Here is a 15705-nt window from a genome sequence, read left to right as displayed (position 1 = left end):
CTGAAAACCAGTTCCTATCTGCTATCATGCCCAAGGGCTACAAAACCTGATGACTCCTTATTTTCTTGATTTGACTGTGAATAACTTTTATATGTAGTTACAACAGTAATTTGAACTATGTATCTCCATGGGAATGCTATTATGATAAAATACATTATTATCAATCACTTTGTATCTTTTTGAGAATTTACAGAACTTATTTTTAGGAAGCAAAGTCAAAACATTTAGGTGATGTATATTTCACAAAGTTTTAATATGAGATTGTTAAATATCCAATTAAAAGAAGTAGCAAGATAAAAATTAACCTTAACTTCAGTCAATGAATCCAGAATGATATGAACCAGATTGTAAACCATGCTGCCCAAGATTAAGGAAAAAACATAATGTCATAAAATTTAAGAGCACAATATTTATAATATATGGCTATAAAATTGACTTCGGATATGAATATTATCCAGCAAGAGCTGTGTAAGTTAGCTATTGTACTGTGCATTTAACATAGAGTCTTCTTGTCACTACTGAAACACCATCAAGAGCTTTATTAGTCCCCTGCATTTGTATAAAATGTACTACAGCCGGAGATCACGCTTAGTACAGATAATAATCGCACCACAAATACTAGGATGCCTTATCTTATAAACTTTCACCATGATGCCGAAGCCCCTTAAGTTCTGGCCAAAAATAGAAAAAAAATTGGATTATGTCACATAATGAAATAATACCAGTGCTCCTACATTAGATAAATTATGAAATTAAAATTTAATTGATAATTTTTTGACTTATCTACCCTTTAAAACAATTCTTCGAGCTTACATATGCCAAAACCTTTCCCAGGTACTTACGATACAAAAATGGAAGTGAGCATTGCGAATCGTGCTGAAGATCTCACAGCCCAACAGCCAGTATAGCCATATAAATGATCACAGTGACATGCTCAGGGCCACAATTAAATAACTGACAAGTTGCCATTAGAGCTCCAAAAATAAGGAAGATTACAGATTTCACAGTGGATGAAGATGAAGTTCTTCAGGAGAATAAAGAAATGAGACATTTTTTAAAAAGGCTAAAGTCACTGCTTTTTTTTTAAAAAGTTGAAATTAAAGTGGCTACTGGTTATAATTTTATCATAGAGGCTTATATGGGAATGACAGGATCAGATTAATAGGACACAGGGACTTCTGAGTAAGTGTCTTAACAGTGGGCATCTTAAGCATGCATATCGTCTCCCTGACAACAATGTGCTGGAAGAGCTACACGAAGCACAGGTGAATGACTCAGCAGGAGACTGCTATATACTATAAACAGACAAGCAGCCACAGCAAGAATGAAGTCAGATTTATACTTCGTCAAAGTATTATCAACAGGTTGTGGAAAAATAATAGTAGCAACCGAAGTAAAGGACGAGCTAAGCAAAAGTTCAAGCTTGGTAGTGGGACTAGGTTTTGAAATGAATAATGGGGTCTAATTCCTAAAAAGGTAATACAAAAACTGAAATGTTCTTATAGAAACTTTCTGTTTTCAACTTGCTAAGTTCACTATGCTTACAGGATATTAAAGTCAGGAAATTATGAATAACTAAATTATGAAAATCTCAGATTGCAAAATCAAGGCTGTGGGGCCAATGGTTAATTTTAAAAAAATATACACAAAGGAGGATGCAGGAAGAAGGGAAGAAAGAATGCAGTGGGAAAGAGGCCATAAAAACAAGGAAATGGTCAAAGAATCACCTCTCATGGTTGCCAAAGTTGCCCATATCTGAAAGCTATTAAACTCTGGAAACCTGCTGCTCTTTATGCCCCTGCCATAGTCCATCTTTCTGACAGCAAGAACCTGATTTAAGCTGAAGATCCAGCATTTGTTTATGCCTGGAATATATTATCAGAATTCAATAATAATTTCTCTACTTCTTTCTCCAGAAATGGTTGGTTTACAAATGAAATCAACTTTTAGAAACAATAACTGGCTTGAGAATGTTATGTCAGGCCAAAGAACAATGACATAAAATTGGATATTTTTCTTTAAGCTGTGTAAGATGACTAGAACTTTTCCTAGAATTACACTAGAAAGAATGTAATTAGGAACTAACTTCTAACTGCAAGAGTTCTGACTAAATAGTCAACAGAGGCTAGAGAGAGAAACAAAATAAAACAGGATAAAACAGAACACTGCATTTGATTATCTAATTGGGTCCTATACTTTTAATTGTTGCTAAACTTACCTTTAAAGTATTTTTAACAAATTATATTTTATTTAAAATTGATTAAACGGGGACGATGGAGCCCCAGTTGGATATCTCTGATCACCAAACAAAGCTCTCAGTCCCAGGAATTGGTCACATGTAATTGAGTTGTTGGCTGAAGGGGCCAATAAGAACCTTCAGACAATTAGTACTCTTTAAAAAAACTAACAGTAAGGCCCTATTACTAAAGACAAACCCTACACAACTCACTGAACATGAAGAAGCCACGTTGGTACCTGCCTAGAATCTTTATTCCTATGGACCAGTGTTCATGGTACTAGAAGGGAGTCTGCAAGCAACCAAAGCAGAAAGGTAAACGACATCCCCAAAACAAACTCTTCAGCATCCAATGGGCTGCCTGCAGTGATATGCTAGGGCAATAGTGACACACTTATGGCAGTAACTAACTAGTATCTGATTGGATTTAAGGCCCACTCCATGATATGGAGCCCATTCTGATACAGCTCAGGGGGGCATGACCTGGGACATATAGGTCTGGAACCTAGGGAAAAACAAATATTACCGTTCTGCTAAAGGAGCGTAGCCATAAAATGACTACTCATGACATTCGGGTATATACTCATAGATCAGTGTCTTCCTCAGTCATCAACAGAAAAGCTTCCTCCTCTGGGCTGGAAAGATGGCTCAGCAGTTGAAAGCACTGGTTGCTCTTCTGAAACACTGAAGTTCAATTCCCAGCACCCACACGGCAGCTCACTGCTCTGTGACTCCAGTTCCAGAGGATCCAACACCCTCAGACATACATGCAAGCAAAATACTAATGCAATTACAACAAAAATAAATAAATCATTAAAAGAATCATGAAAGGAAAGTTTCCTCCCACAACAGATAGTAACTAACTAGGAGCCACAGCAGAGGATGTGGAGAGAGTAAGAGACACTAGAACAGTCAGTTGTCCTAAATGGAAGGTCTCTATCCAATTTCTCCCCCTTAGGGCTCCAGGAACCCTGAGGAAGAGAAAGGGAAGGTTCAAGATCATACAAGTCAGAGGGGATGAAGGACACCAAGAAAACAAACAAGGCCTTCTAAACACAGCAGCAGGACTGACGCACATATGGATGCCCAGCGCTGTGGGAGCATGCGCAAGCCCTGTGCCAGATGGAATTCCAGCACTGAGAGAAGCACTGGACACAGCGCCATTCCTAACACAGAAGCTATTTCCAATTGACAGCCACTTGTAAATGAAAAAATAGTTCTCCCCAACAGAGTCTCAATAGGGATACAAACCACAACAGGAAAACAATGACATCTCTGAAAATTCCTTGTCTCATAATGTTTTATCAGGACATTTTACCCGCTTCCAGAGTCTTTGCATATGTATTATAGCTTCCTGTGTTGTGTTTTTATGGGATTCCTGTATGTGCTATCCTGTGTCTCTCTGTTTATATATGTTTCTCATACTTTTTTTTTTTCTGCTGTTTGTCTGTTTTGTCTTATTCTGATTTGTCTGTTTCTGTTTTATTTTGTTATTTGGATGCCTGGAGACAGATAGGATGTGGATTAGGATAGGAGGGGAGGGAGGTAGGATCTCAGACAAACTGGGTAAGGGTAAACCATAACCAGAATATAGTGTATTAAAAAATCTATTTTCAATAAAAGAAAAAAGTAGTAGAAAAATAAAAATAAAAGTGATAAAGTGATTGGCTAGAACTTCTTCTCTTTGGTAAAAAATAAATTATCAGAGAATGTAACACAGCAACCGATATTCTCTAAAAGCAAAGGTTAAGGTACCTTCGTTTTGTATTGTATTTTACAATTTACTTTCAACAGTAAATACTCCATTTTTAAGAAATTATCCTATAACAAATATTTCTTAAATTATTCATTTAAGAAAGCAGTTATTCACTAATTACCATATTTAAGTTATAAGGAATTTAAGGTCATTGCCAAGCTGAGCAAATGAGTACAAAAGGAGTGTCAGTAAGGTCAGAAGAGGAAGACTGAGACTGCATGCTCAAGTGTCAGAAGACATTAGATATGTCCCATTAGAACGCAGTTAACATGGGGGTCTGGATGCTGAAATTCTATTAAATGACACAAAGGTACAATCTATCAAAAACAAGAGCAGCAGGGATCTAACGGAGCCAGAATATCTCAACTTCTTGCGTGAATGAGAAAGAAGATAAAAGGCTGATAACTGATGAATCAGTAGAGAAAGCATAATCTGCTGCCGCCTGGAAGAGAACAAGGAAGAAGGTGCCAGGGGAGCCACACCATCATGAACTCCAGCTTCACAAGTCTGAGCCATGTCTGGGGAAACTAAAACCAATGTAGTCACAGTCAGCTCTTCTCTTATTCTTACACAGCACGAGAAAAAAAAAATCCAAAGAAAATAGGAACAGCTGAGGAAGCACCAGATAGGATTTAAAAACTTGTACTTATATTTTAACAATGATTCAGGGATGTGGCTACTACAGGAAAAGAAAATCATCTACATGGAAAAAGAAAGCTCAATGAATAAAGAAAGTTCTTAGCTATTGGAGAAATACTGCTTTAAAAAAACTCAACACAAAAATAAAAAGGATTCCAGAAGCACTCTCAGAAAAACAATAACGAAAAGGCATAGAGCTGGGGACATGGCTCAGTAGATAAGGGGCCTCCTGGCAAGCATGCAGCCTATGCGGTGTCTGAGTTCAGTTTACCAGCATCTAGCTAAAAAACAAAAACAAAAACCAACCAACCAACCAAAAACAAACAAACAAACCCCGATATAGCAACTTGCTTGTATTCCTTGTACTGGGATAAAAAAAAAAAAAAAAAAAAAAAAAAAAAAAAAGGAAGACTATTGGGGCTTGCTAGCCAGATATTCTGTATTCTGTCCAATTACTGACCTCCTGGCCTACTCAGAGATGCTGTGTCAAAAAAAAAAATAAGGTAGAGAAGCCATTGAGAAAGACACCTAATATCAACCTCTGGCCTCCACATGCATGTACACATGTGCCCAGACCTCCCCCCCCACACACACACCACCACCACCAACAAACCAGATAGGACCCATTCTGGTCCCCAAGGAACATCTGTCCTTACTAATGACAGACAAGAAAAATATTTGGGAAAATAGAAGTTACATAAAGATTCATCCTACAAACTGTAATTTCTGACTAGGCAGTGCCAGGTGTTTGTGCGGGGGTAGGGAGGGGAGGAACATGAAGAAAATCAAGAAGAGAAAATTATCAAACAAGTCACAAAAGAGGACTTCCCAGAACCATCCTTACACTGTAAGTCATCTGGTTCTGTCATTTTTTCTATTATATTTGACATTAACTATTTTTCTTTCAAAACAAAAAGTAAAAAGCAAAGGCTACTAAATATCTATATCCCATAGTCAACCTCTCTCTAGACAAGAGGAAGAACACAGCTTCTGTCAATTTCCAGTGCTATATTCTGTTAGGACAAACCATCCCTGGTCCATTACAGACAGAAGAGCAAGGCTCTATTGTAAGTGGGCTAGACATAAAGGTTATCATTTGGGCCATAAGGCTGTCACCAAACAGGGACAAGCTTTCAAAGAGATATCCTATCACTAGGCAATTATAGAAGACTTACAGGAAAGCATTCGTTAATGTTTAGTAAAAACTGTGGGGCAAAATACAAACACTTTCAAAGTGTAAGACTTTGAATGGATCTGCCATTTGGAAATGTCTTAAAGAAACATTCCACCAAAATGGAGAAATGGGAAGAAACTTCATATCTAGAAAGAAACAGTACCAAATCAAAAGAGAGGAAAAAAATAGATCCTTAAATATGATTCTATAAAAAAAGATGCCAATTTGTATCTTTTAATAGGCTTCAATAAAAAATTCTTGAACACAATTCATAAGTTACTGGTTTCAGAAAAAGGAGGTTACACCATAGTAAATTAGAAGAGAATCCCATTACACTTCAATACTAGAATACAAAAGAGACATCATACAACCAACTTTTTTTTGTTTGTTTGTTTGTTTTTGAGACAAGGTTTCTCTATAGAGCCTGTCCTGTAACTAGTTCTTGTAGACCAGGCAGAACTCCAACTCACAGAGATTCACCTGCCTCTCTGCCTCCTGAGTGCTCGGATTAAAGGTGAGTGCCACCACCACCCGACAAATAGTTTCAGATACCTATATGAGACTCACAGGTACCTAACAACTAAAGGGATATGATGGATTGATACATGACTTCAACAAAACAGAAAACTTGTAATGCTAACCTTCCTGGAGTTTATAATCCTAGGACTTTGCTACTTCAACAGATTGAATTATTTTCAAAATGAAGCTCACCCTAGAAAAACATGGCTCTCATACTTGAAGGGAAAAGTCTATAAAAACAAAGACATATGTAACACAAGCGAGAAACCTGTTAGGAATAAACAACTGAAACAGCAGGAAGTCCTGGCGCTTCAATACTGCATTAACATTCAAAAGCTTAAAGTGCAGTTCTTTTGCTTATAGGAAGTTGTGGAAATTATAGCCCTTTCTAAGTTAGTTTTTTTCTATAATTCCTCAATTATTCATTAGAATATGTGAGACCTCTACTGAAATCTTTGTACCAGTGTTTCACAAATGGATTTAACTTTAAAAGCTTAGCTATACAATTTCTTTCATAAAAGTAATAGATTTCTGATATTGATGTCTTTAAAATATCCTATAGTAAAATTAATATTTTTACATAGGAAAAGAAGAAACTATTTAGTCCCAGACAACTTGATAACAACTCTTTCAACTATAGTTATAATTATCATGTATGAAATTCCAAAGCAGAAGTTGTCAAGATTTAACATTAGCATTAATTTATGTCATAATTGATGGTTACTATCAAGATAATGGCAAAGCATCCATTTCTCCAAAGACAGCATGGAGAGAAAGGGGATTTCTTCTTAATTATTACTAATCTGCTCACTTTTAATTAAACTGATCAGTAATTTATTATCATTCCCTTTCCTGGATGGTTGTTATTATCATAGGATTTCTTCAAAGTTACCACATTTGTGATTTTTAAGCAACCCAATTATTTCTAGTGCAGGTTCCATCATTTCGTAATATTGTTTTATACTGAAATGCCAATATCCAGTTTCAGTGTAGTCTGGAAAAACAAATGTGAAAAGACAAAATCTGGATCTCATCTTTACATCTCCAACCTTTCTAGAGAGACAATCACGGAGAGCAGAAGTCTTTTCCTTCCTCCTTGTTATGCAATCACAGTAGTTACAATGAGCATGCAGCTCCCAACGCCAGCCTCTGCAAAGTCTCCACTTCATATGCTGTCAAACTAAACAGCACGCTGCAAAACAACAGCTCCTGTGCTTCTTTTGAAGATAAAAAAGTTCTGACATACAAAATAGGAATTGTTTTCATTAAGCTACTTTAAATGTACTTGGCTATCTGGTATTTTTCTTAATCAAAACTGTTAACCAATATAAAATTTTGATTAATATTATAAATTTTCAATTAAGAAATGTTCATTACATAACTTGGGAGAGGGATGAACTAAGAGTGAAAACATGCAATGGTACAGGAAAGGACGGAACTCTTTTTCTTTCCCCTGTGAAAGTAGTGAGATATTCAGAACACACTGCTTGAGTCCTCCATCAGTATGCCTTATGTGAACTGAATATGTACAGTGGCTGAAGAAACATTTGTTTTAGGAAGAATGCTGAAGTATCCTCAATAACTGATGAGCATGCAAGGATGATCGTTACTATCATCTCCTTCTCCATTCACTGAGTGAGGTATCTAGTAGATAGATGAGCCCACATTTCTCTCCAAGATTTTCTGTGCTGGAACTATTTTTGAATGAATGACGGACAACAACAAAAAATACATATAATGCCTTATTAATTCCTAATTCTGACAAATTTACTGAAAGCTCAGCTCTGACTTCCTTCCTTCTGGCCTCCAGTCTGTGTAACCTTATGGGAGACGTCTCACTGGCCATCGCAGCCAGTACATCCCTGGCTATCTCAGGCCATCGGTTGCTGTCTCCTTGGCCTCCCTTCACTCCTTCTCATAGTACCCTTCCACAACGGCCATGTTGTCTGTTCCTTGTCTTACTCTTGCAACTAGAAACTCTAATCTAATAAAGAAATGGGACGCATCAATTTGTTTAGTAGGGATTTAAAATCTGTTAAAGAAAAAGATTGACTGCTATTGTTTTTCAATACCCTGAAGGAAAAGAAATATCATTTGATGAGGGTGCTTGAGAGATGGCTAAGCAGTTAAAGGCGCTGGGATCCAGCACTCACATGGAGGTTTATAACCATCTGTAAGTCTTGGTTCAGGAAATCAAATTCCCTTTTCTGGCCTCTGTAGGTACCAGATATACATATGTTACACAAACATATATACAGGCAAAACACACATACAATATGTTGAAAAAAATCATGTGATAGGCCTAGATGCAAATCTATACTTAAAGTCTTACTTTTCCATAGTCTAACATAAAGATATACCAGCAAATTTTTGTTACCTTCCACCTAAAAGATAAAAATATCCTTTCAAAAAAATAGCTGGGCTATGAATAGATACAAACTATTTAATATTAAATAACTCAATAAATGAAAGTTACAAATTTCAAAAGGGATAGTTAGTCACTCTGCATACCTTAACGAGTTTCAATAGTTCATAGAGATCCTCAACCTCATCACCTTCCCGTGTGGTATACATTTTTCCTGTCTCCAAGCTCCTTCCTCTTATGGTTCTGCGGTACAGGGGAAGAGCCATTGCTTCTGCATACAGGTCAATGGCATGGTGACCCACTGTCTGATACATGTAGCTATCCAATTCATCTGACTCCACTGTAATAGTTAAATAGAAATAATTAGTAAGACAAAGTAAAAACAAATAGGCTTTAGGAAGCAACTTTTTTCATTTGAAGACTAGTCAACACTAAGCTTGAAGTGTACCGTATCTCCCCACAGTTATAGTGAGATAATACATGGACACTACACATTTGTCTCAGCTAAATTCAGTTCAGCTCAGCTCTAATCATCGGGGTTTCTAATTAGTAACAGGATTACATTTATATTTTTAAAATTATATACAATTCTTAAATATAAGAGTAATGAACCCAACAAATTTTTAATTAGTTTATTCAATGAGAAATTAAATTACATAAGTTTATCCAAATCATTCAGGTTATTCAAAAAATCATCTAGACTTTTAATAAAATTTTCTCTTAAATAAATACCTGCTTAGTAAGTAAAACATATTTGGCAGAAAAAAACAGATATACTTGCTATGTTTTATAATAAATACATCAACAAAACATATACATATAATTCACAATTTGTTAGAGCAATTACCAACATATTTTGGAAACAGGATAAGTGAATCTATTGCATGATATAATCACCAGTTGTCTCAAATTTTCACACATATTGTTATGGGTAAAGCATTCATTACAGCATTATTTGTAATAGATTAGAAACTATATTATAGTTATGTGATAAAATGATAGGCAGTCTTTGATGCATCTTCTTTTTTTTTTTTTTTGGTTTTTCGAGACAGGGTTTCTCTGTGGTTTTGGAGCCTGTCCTGGAACTAGCTCTTGTAGACCAGGCTGGTCTCNGGTGTTTGTATGTGCACGCGTACATGCATGCACTCAAGAGAACAACTTTAAGAGTCAGATGTCTTATTAAAGGTTTAAGATAGTTTTTTTTTTTTCTTTTTGGTTTTTCGAGACAGGGTTTCTCTGTGGTTTTGGAGCCTGTCCTGGAACTAGCTCTTGTAGACCAGGCTGGTCTCGAACTCAGAGAGATCCACCTGCCTCTGCCTCCCAAGTGCTAGGATTAAAGGTGTGCACCACCACCGCCCGGCCTTTAATGCATCTTCTAAAGTCTATTCTCCAGAATACAAATCCCATAAAATATTAATATTTAAAACAGGGAAAGAGATTACATGTCAAATATGTTTTAAAAGTATGTAGGTAAATAAGTCTAAATAGATGAGTTTGTTGAAATTTTTCACAGACTAATATGCTCTGCGTTCCTCCAGAGTATGAATTACCTCTCAAAATGATCTCATCCCGTTTACATTTCATACAGAGAAGATATGGGAGAAATGATACTGAAACTAGTGTTTAGTGCCATTGAAACTGTTTAGTTGTGACAGACACGTATGTACACGCATGTTTTCAAATGTGGAAGGGAATGACTAACAGTGTAAATGTCTTTCAACAACTAGGAGTATCATCATGTGACATCTCATTTTGGCTTGACCCCCACAGCTGTGTGGCTTCCTACAAAACAATATTCACACATTCCTGTAAGTCTAGTCCTTACCCTAAACTTCGAAACAGAGATTTAGTCAGCTCACCCTAAAACTTTTCAGTCTTCCATCCTACCAAGTTAACGAGTCTTTAATGTGCTTTTACTAAAGAATATTGGTCAATCAATTTATTCCACAAAACGAGCTTCATAGCAAGAAGCATCCTGAATTAGTACGACTACTAGGCATTGTAATGACTTCAAAACCCAATCTGTTTTCGTTAGGGCTCCATGTAGTCCTTACCACAACAGCCTCCTGAGTGGAAGCTTCACAGCAGCTACTGGTGTGAGAGCAAAGAAAACCAAAGCCTCCACTGTGGCCTAAAGCACTTGCATTAGCACACCACAAAACCTCCTACTACAGACTGAAAGGGATGGCTCTGGGAATTTTATGACAACTGCACACTATCCCCATTACCCACTGTAAACCCATACTGTGAAAAGCATGATATGTTGCGAATATATTATACCCAGCTTTGCTCTTCAATGGAGCCATGCATTTCTCAGTGAGGTTCCTTTCAGACCATTTAAAGAGTACCAAACAAACCAAAAAAAAAAAAAAATCATTCGGTGACTCATTCAACAGTTCCAACATCCTGCTGACTTTAATCGATACTACCAAACCCTGTCCATTGTTGACCCACAACAACCTACTCTCTTCTACACTGATTACTCGGGGTAAATTGATAGTCCCAGCTTTTTAATTCATAATGTTTATAATACATTTATCATTGTATTTTTCCATCATTAACAATATTCTAATAAAGGCCTCTATTCTATTAATAAGTGCAAAAGATATACTTGCTTGTCGTTTCACTGTTCTGTCAGCAAAATCAACACATGGAAGATTATACAACAATGATCTTTTACACAATAAATAGCTCAGGTTGAAAGATGGACACAACAGAAATTCAAGGGAGGGAAATCACTTCAGAGACTTCTCATGCTTTAAGTTAGATTTACCCCCCATCGTTTGTAAGCGTGTTTCCCTTCTTCTTATGAAATACTCCCAATTTCCATCTTCCCATATCACTTTCAGAATTATTCAAATATCCCCCAGAAGTAAACTGGCTAATTTGAATGAGTTCAGTACTCACTGGTCCGCCAATAAGCACCTACTAGAGGTACAGAGCTTCCAAGAGCTGGGTGGCATTCAAAGGAAAGTCTAAGATACTACACCTCCTCCCAGGAGGCTCATCATCTATGGTGAGTACAAAGGGAAGGCTTACAGGCTTCCCTACATCTAAAATAGTGGAGGGCACCTTCGGACCAGTGGCACTCATACATTGTAAACTAAGACCCAGTGAGGCAACAGACTATTTCTTACCAACCTGCAATAATGAAGTAGAGCTGCAGTCATCTAGAGAAAGGACCAAAAAAGTCAGATCCTTACCTTGGCTTTCATCTGGTCTTAGATTTGCTAAGGCAACAATGCGATGCCCTGCGGCAATGCACTGCATCATGTTGTAACAGCTGTCCTTCCCGCCGCTGAGAAACAAGCCAGGAGAGAGAAGCGTGTGAATGTCAGGCTCCTGATCACCATTAAACACAGACTCACTGGACATCAAAATCGGTCACATCACTACTTTGCTTTTCAGGCTCCATGAGGGACTGTACCACAATTACAGTATAAGAAGGCACACATTTGTAAATAGGAAGAAAACTGAGCACACAAATCTGAATGTCTAAGGCTGCTACTTCTAGGAACTTAGAAAATTACATGCATCTACAATACAGAAGTTCGAATCAAAGTATATTTGTAACAGTGGTTTTACATAAGATAAAAAGTGCTATGCACATAAAAACTTATTTAAAATGATATTCTATATCCTAGCTAAATGCTTATACCATATCTTCCTTGGATGAAAGTCCTTAATTAAAAAAAAAAATCTGTGTGTGTGGGGGGCGCAGAGATTGTTTGGTGGTCAGACTACTGGCTGCTCTTTCAGAAGACCTGGCTTTAATCCCAAACACGCACATGAATGCTCACAACTATCTGTAACTCCAGTTCCAGGGGATCCAATAAGCACCAGGTCAGCAAGTGGTGTGTAAAACACCCATAAACATAAAGTAAAGCATTATTTAATCTGTTCCAACTACATAAAACCTATTGTCTACCAATACCAATCAAAGAATGATATTAAAAATTTCAATCCAAACTGTGTAATAGAGCCTGATATGATTGATTCTAAAGTCTATACAATGAAAATACAAATGCTGACACATATCAATAGTGAAACATTAGTATAATCAGTATGTCAGCCATCACTGCCTAGTCAGTTTCATTGTAGGTCTCCTCAAGAGGGACACAATGCAAAGGACAAAGGAGCGTTTAAGAAATCCAGGATCCTTCCTTTCAGATATGCTCCTAAGCAGGTCTTTATAACTTTCTCTCTCAGAACCTATTACTATGCTGCCCCCAAACAAGAAAAAAAAACATTGTATAATAGATTGAGGATTCAAGGGGAAACACCCACATTCATTACTTAGCTTTATGGCTTAAAATATGTCAACTGTTTAGATATGATTTCAAAGTATTTCCGAAGCTATGTTCTGCAGAACACAGAGTATTCAAAGAACAAACAGCTTTCAAGGGCAAAGAATCTTATGAATGCTGACAACTTTATTCGCTAAGGTAGCTAAGTACAGTCAGCCCTTCTGCCAACCTTCCATAGGTGCAGTAGGGTTCACACCTATGAATTCAGCCAATTGTAAATCAAAAATATTTTAGGGGCAGACACCTCTAACAATAATCTACTGAACATGTAGCTTATTTTATTGTTAATTCACTAAAAGGTGTAACGTAATGGCTAGTAACATAGAATTTATTCTATAGGTATCACATCATCTAAAGATAGTTTAAAGCATATGGTGGATGAATATAGGTTCATAAAATGATGCACAAATCATTGTATACAAAGGACTTTGCAACTGAAGATTTGGGTTTCCCTGGGGATCCTGGAAGCAATCTTCCATAAATACCTGGGCACACTGTGTAAGTCATGCAAAACAGATTTGTTGTTGTTGTTTTTTGAGAAAGGGTTCAGATACAAGTTTAGCTACAATGTATTTAGGTTTATATGCTTCAATATACATTGAAAATATCCTGCCTAGATAAATCTTCAAGTTTACATTCAACAGTGAAATTCTGAGAGGTACTTAAGTCCTTGAACTAATGATATGTATGAATGTATTCCATTTTGTCTTAAAATATACTTATACCAAATCTGCTGTTGTACACACATTCACAATACATGAGCACACACACAATACAACTATTTATCACAATGAAGCTTAAATGTATATTTACATTACATATAAATATATATTTAAATATATAAATTCACATGTTATACACACACACCATGAAATATACAACACACAAAAATAGGTATATTTACTCTGTGGATTCTTCTAGCATACAGTCCTTTAAAATGTGGCAAATTTTCAAATAGCACTTCATTATTCTGAAACTTATTACCAATGTAAGATACCTGCATACTGAGTATTTTGAGAACAGACCATACTAACCATTCCTCCTCTCCAGTTTCACTTGTTCTATCAGTTGAGCTTTTTGTGAACTAAATTCCAATCACTAGCCTCCTGGCCTACTTTTATCTTTTATCTCTCCTCACCAAATAATCATAATAGTTAAAACTTTATGGAGAAAATTTATTAAATTACAGTGGCATTACAGTATAATTTCCTTAAAAAGGCATGGTATTAACTGGCATTTTTTTTTTCCTGTCACTAAAGAAGCACTGAACTGTGGCTCATCAAAAGTCTGATAAAACACAATTGACTAACACCATTTACCTTGGCATTAAACAAGGCTCTCTAAGTATGCTTCATTGTGGTAACAAGAAAGCCTGAAGCAATATAATGGAACCTACACTTCACTGGGGTCTGTATCTCAAGAAACAAAAATATTTAAGGGTTTCAAACGTTGCCTCTAACATTGCTAGTATTTTCATTATCATTTTCAGGTATAGAAACTGAAACACATCTGGCTGGGTTTGCTTATCAGTTACAGTATCTAGACTTGTCATTTACTATGGATTTCAAACTACTTTTAGAATAATCCTTTGGTTGCCAAAGGTCGATAAGGCAAATTCTTTGCATCCAGTACAAGTTCAGACACCTCTAGCCTAAACCAGCAGAGTCTCAGCTCCACCCAGAGGGAATATTACTCGTTAGTAGGTTGTTCCAATGCAGGTGTTTAACTCATATAAGCAATCCTAAGCTATTTAAGGATCCTGAGGCCATCCCTGCCAAGCTCGGGATGTGGGAAGTGAGATGAGAACGAGTTAGATTTTATAAGGGAGATCAGGCCAGTGAGAGCCTAGGAAAGATCTCTCAGACAGACGGAAAACACAGAGGATGAAAACTGGAAACAAGTCAGTGACATTAACAGCGGGTCTCAGAGTTCAGAGCATTTAAAAGTCCAACAGGTGTGCTGAGCATGCGCCCAGGGCTGAGGACCCAGGCAGCAGCGCAGAGCAGCTTTGCCAAGGCAGCCAGGGAGCAAGCGCGCGGGCCGGGGACAGTCGGAGCAGATCGTCCCGCCTCTTCCGGTGGCCGGGGCGCAAGCCCGCCCACGCGGCTCCCCCCAAGCCATTCCCGAGGTGCCTACAGCGGCCAAGTCAGGGCCTAGCCTTGCCCCGGGAGGAGGGAGATGGACCCCCTTCCTCGTTACCTGATCAGGGCCGCGACCCTCATGCTGGGTGCAGTGCGCGTGCGTGCGGCAGGCGCGGACGCCAGGCCCCGGCCCCCGTAGCGGATCCAGTGACGCGCGCGGGTCCTCGCCCGGGTGTCTGCTGCGCTGCCTGTCCGCGATCATCCTACTGCCCCTTCAGCACCTTGCTGAACAAACGGGCGTCCAGGGTAGGTAGTCTCAGCACCTGTTACCCGCTACATGGATGTACTGGCCAAGGGGGAGAAAAAAAAAAAGTTTAGGCACAGCCTAACCACCTAAGTAAGGGCAGTGAAGCTGCCGGGGAAAGGGCGCGGTCCTTATTAAACTGCTTTAGGGTCTGGGTTTGACTGCAACGTAAGTCAAGTCACAAACGCTGAGTTTTGAAACACTGCCCCGGGAAGGGAACTTAGACGCTCTCGTTTCTTGAAGAAACCATTAATACCTGAACACTTTTAACTTTGAGACTTCCATCTGTGTCCTGTGAACCAGTGAGGCTGCGTGGTCTAGGCC

The 15705-nt window shown here is 37.8% G+C and overlaps 1 protein-coding gene across 3 annotated transcripts in view; it reads right to left on the bottom strand.

Moving 5' to 3' along the window:
* Positions 1-15341, bottom strand: part of Dph6 (diphthamine biosynthesis 6) — a 108340-nt gene extending 92999 nt beyond the window's left edge. For 2 of the 3 annotated variants that reach the window (XM_050134170.1, XM_050134171.1), the window contains exons 1-3: positions 15196-15341; positions 11893-11987; positions 8836-9029 (exon numbers count right to left, since the gene is read on the bottom strand). In XM_050134170.1, coding sequence (XP_049990127.1) covers positions 8836-9029; positions 11893-11987; positions 15196-15218 — 312 coding nt within the window. In that variant the 5' untranslated portion in view covers positions 15219-15341. The remainder of the gene's footprint in view (positions 1-8835; positions 9030-11892; positions 11988-15195) is intronic. The other variant, XM_050134169.1, reaches the window with a different exon arrangement.
* Between the last annotated feature and the right edge of the window lie 364 nt (positions 15342-15705).

Source organism: Alexandromys fortis, unplaced genomic scaffold, assembly GCF_014885135.2.
Source record: "Alexandromys fortis isolate MF-2015 unplaced genomic scaffold, M_Fortis_MF-2015_v1.1 scaffold_6, whole genome shotgun sequence".
Lineage (NCBI taxonomy): Eukaryota > Metazoa > Chordata > Mammalia > Rodentia > Cricetidae > Alexandromys > Alexandromys fortis.
Note: the sequence above shows the minus strand (reverse complement) of the source record. Positions and strands in the feature narration are given on the sequence as shown.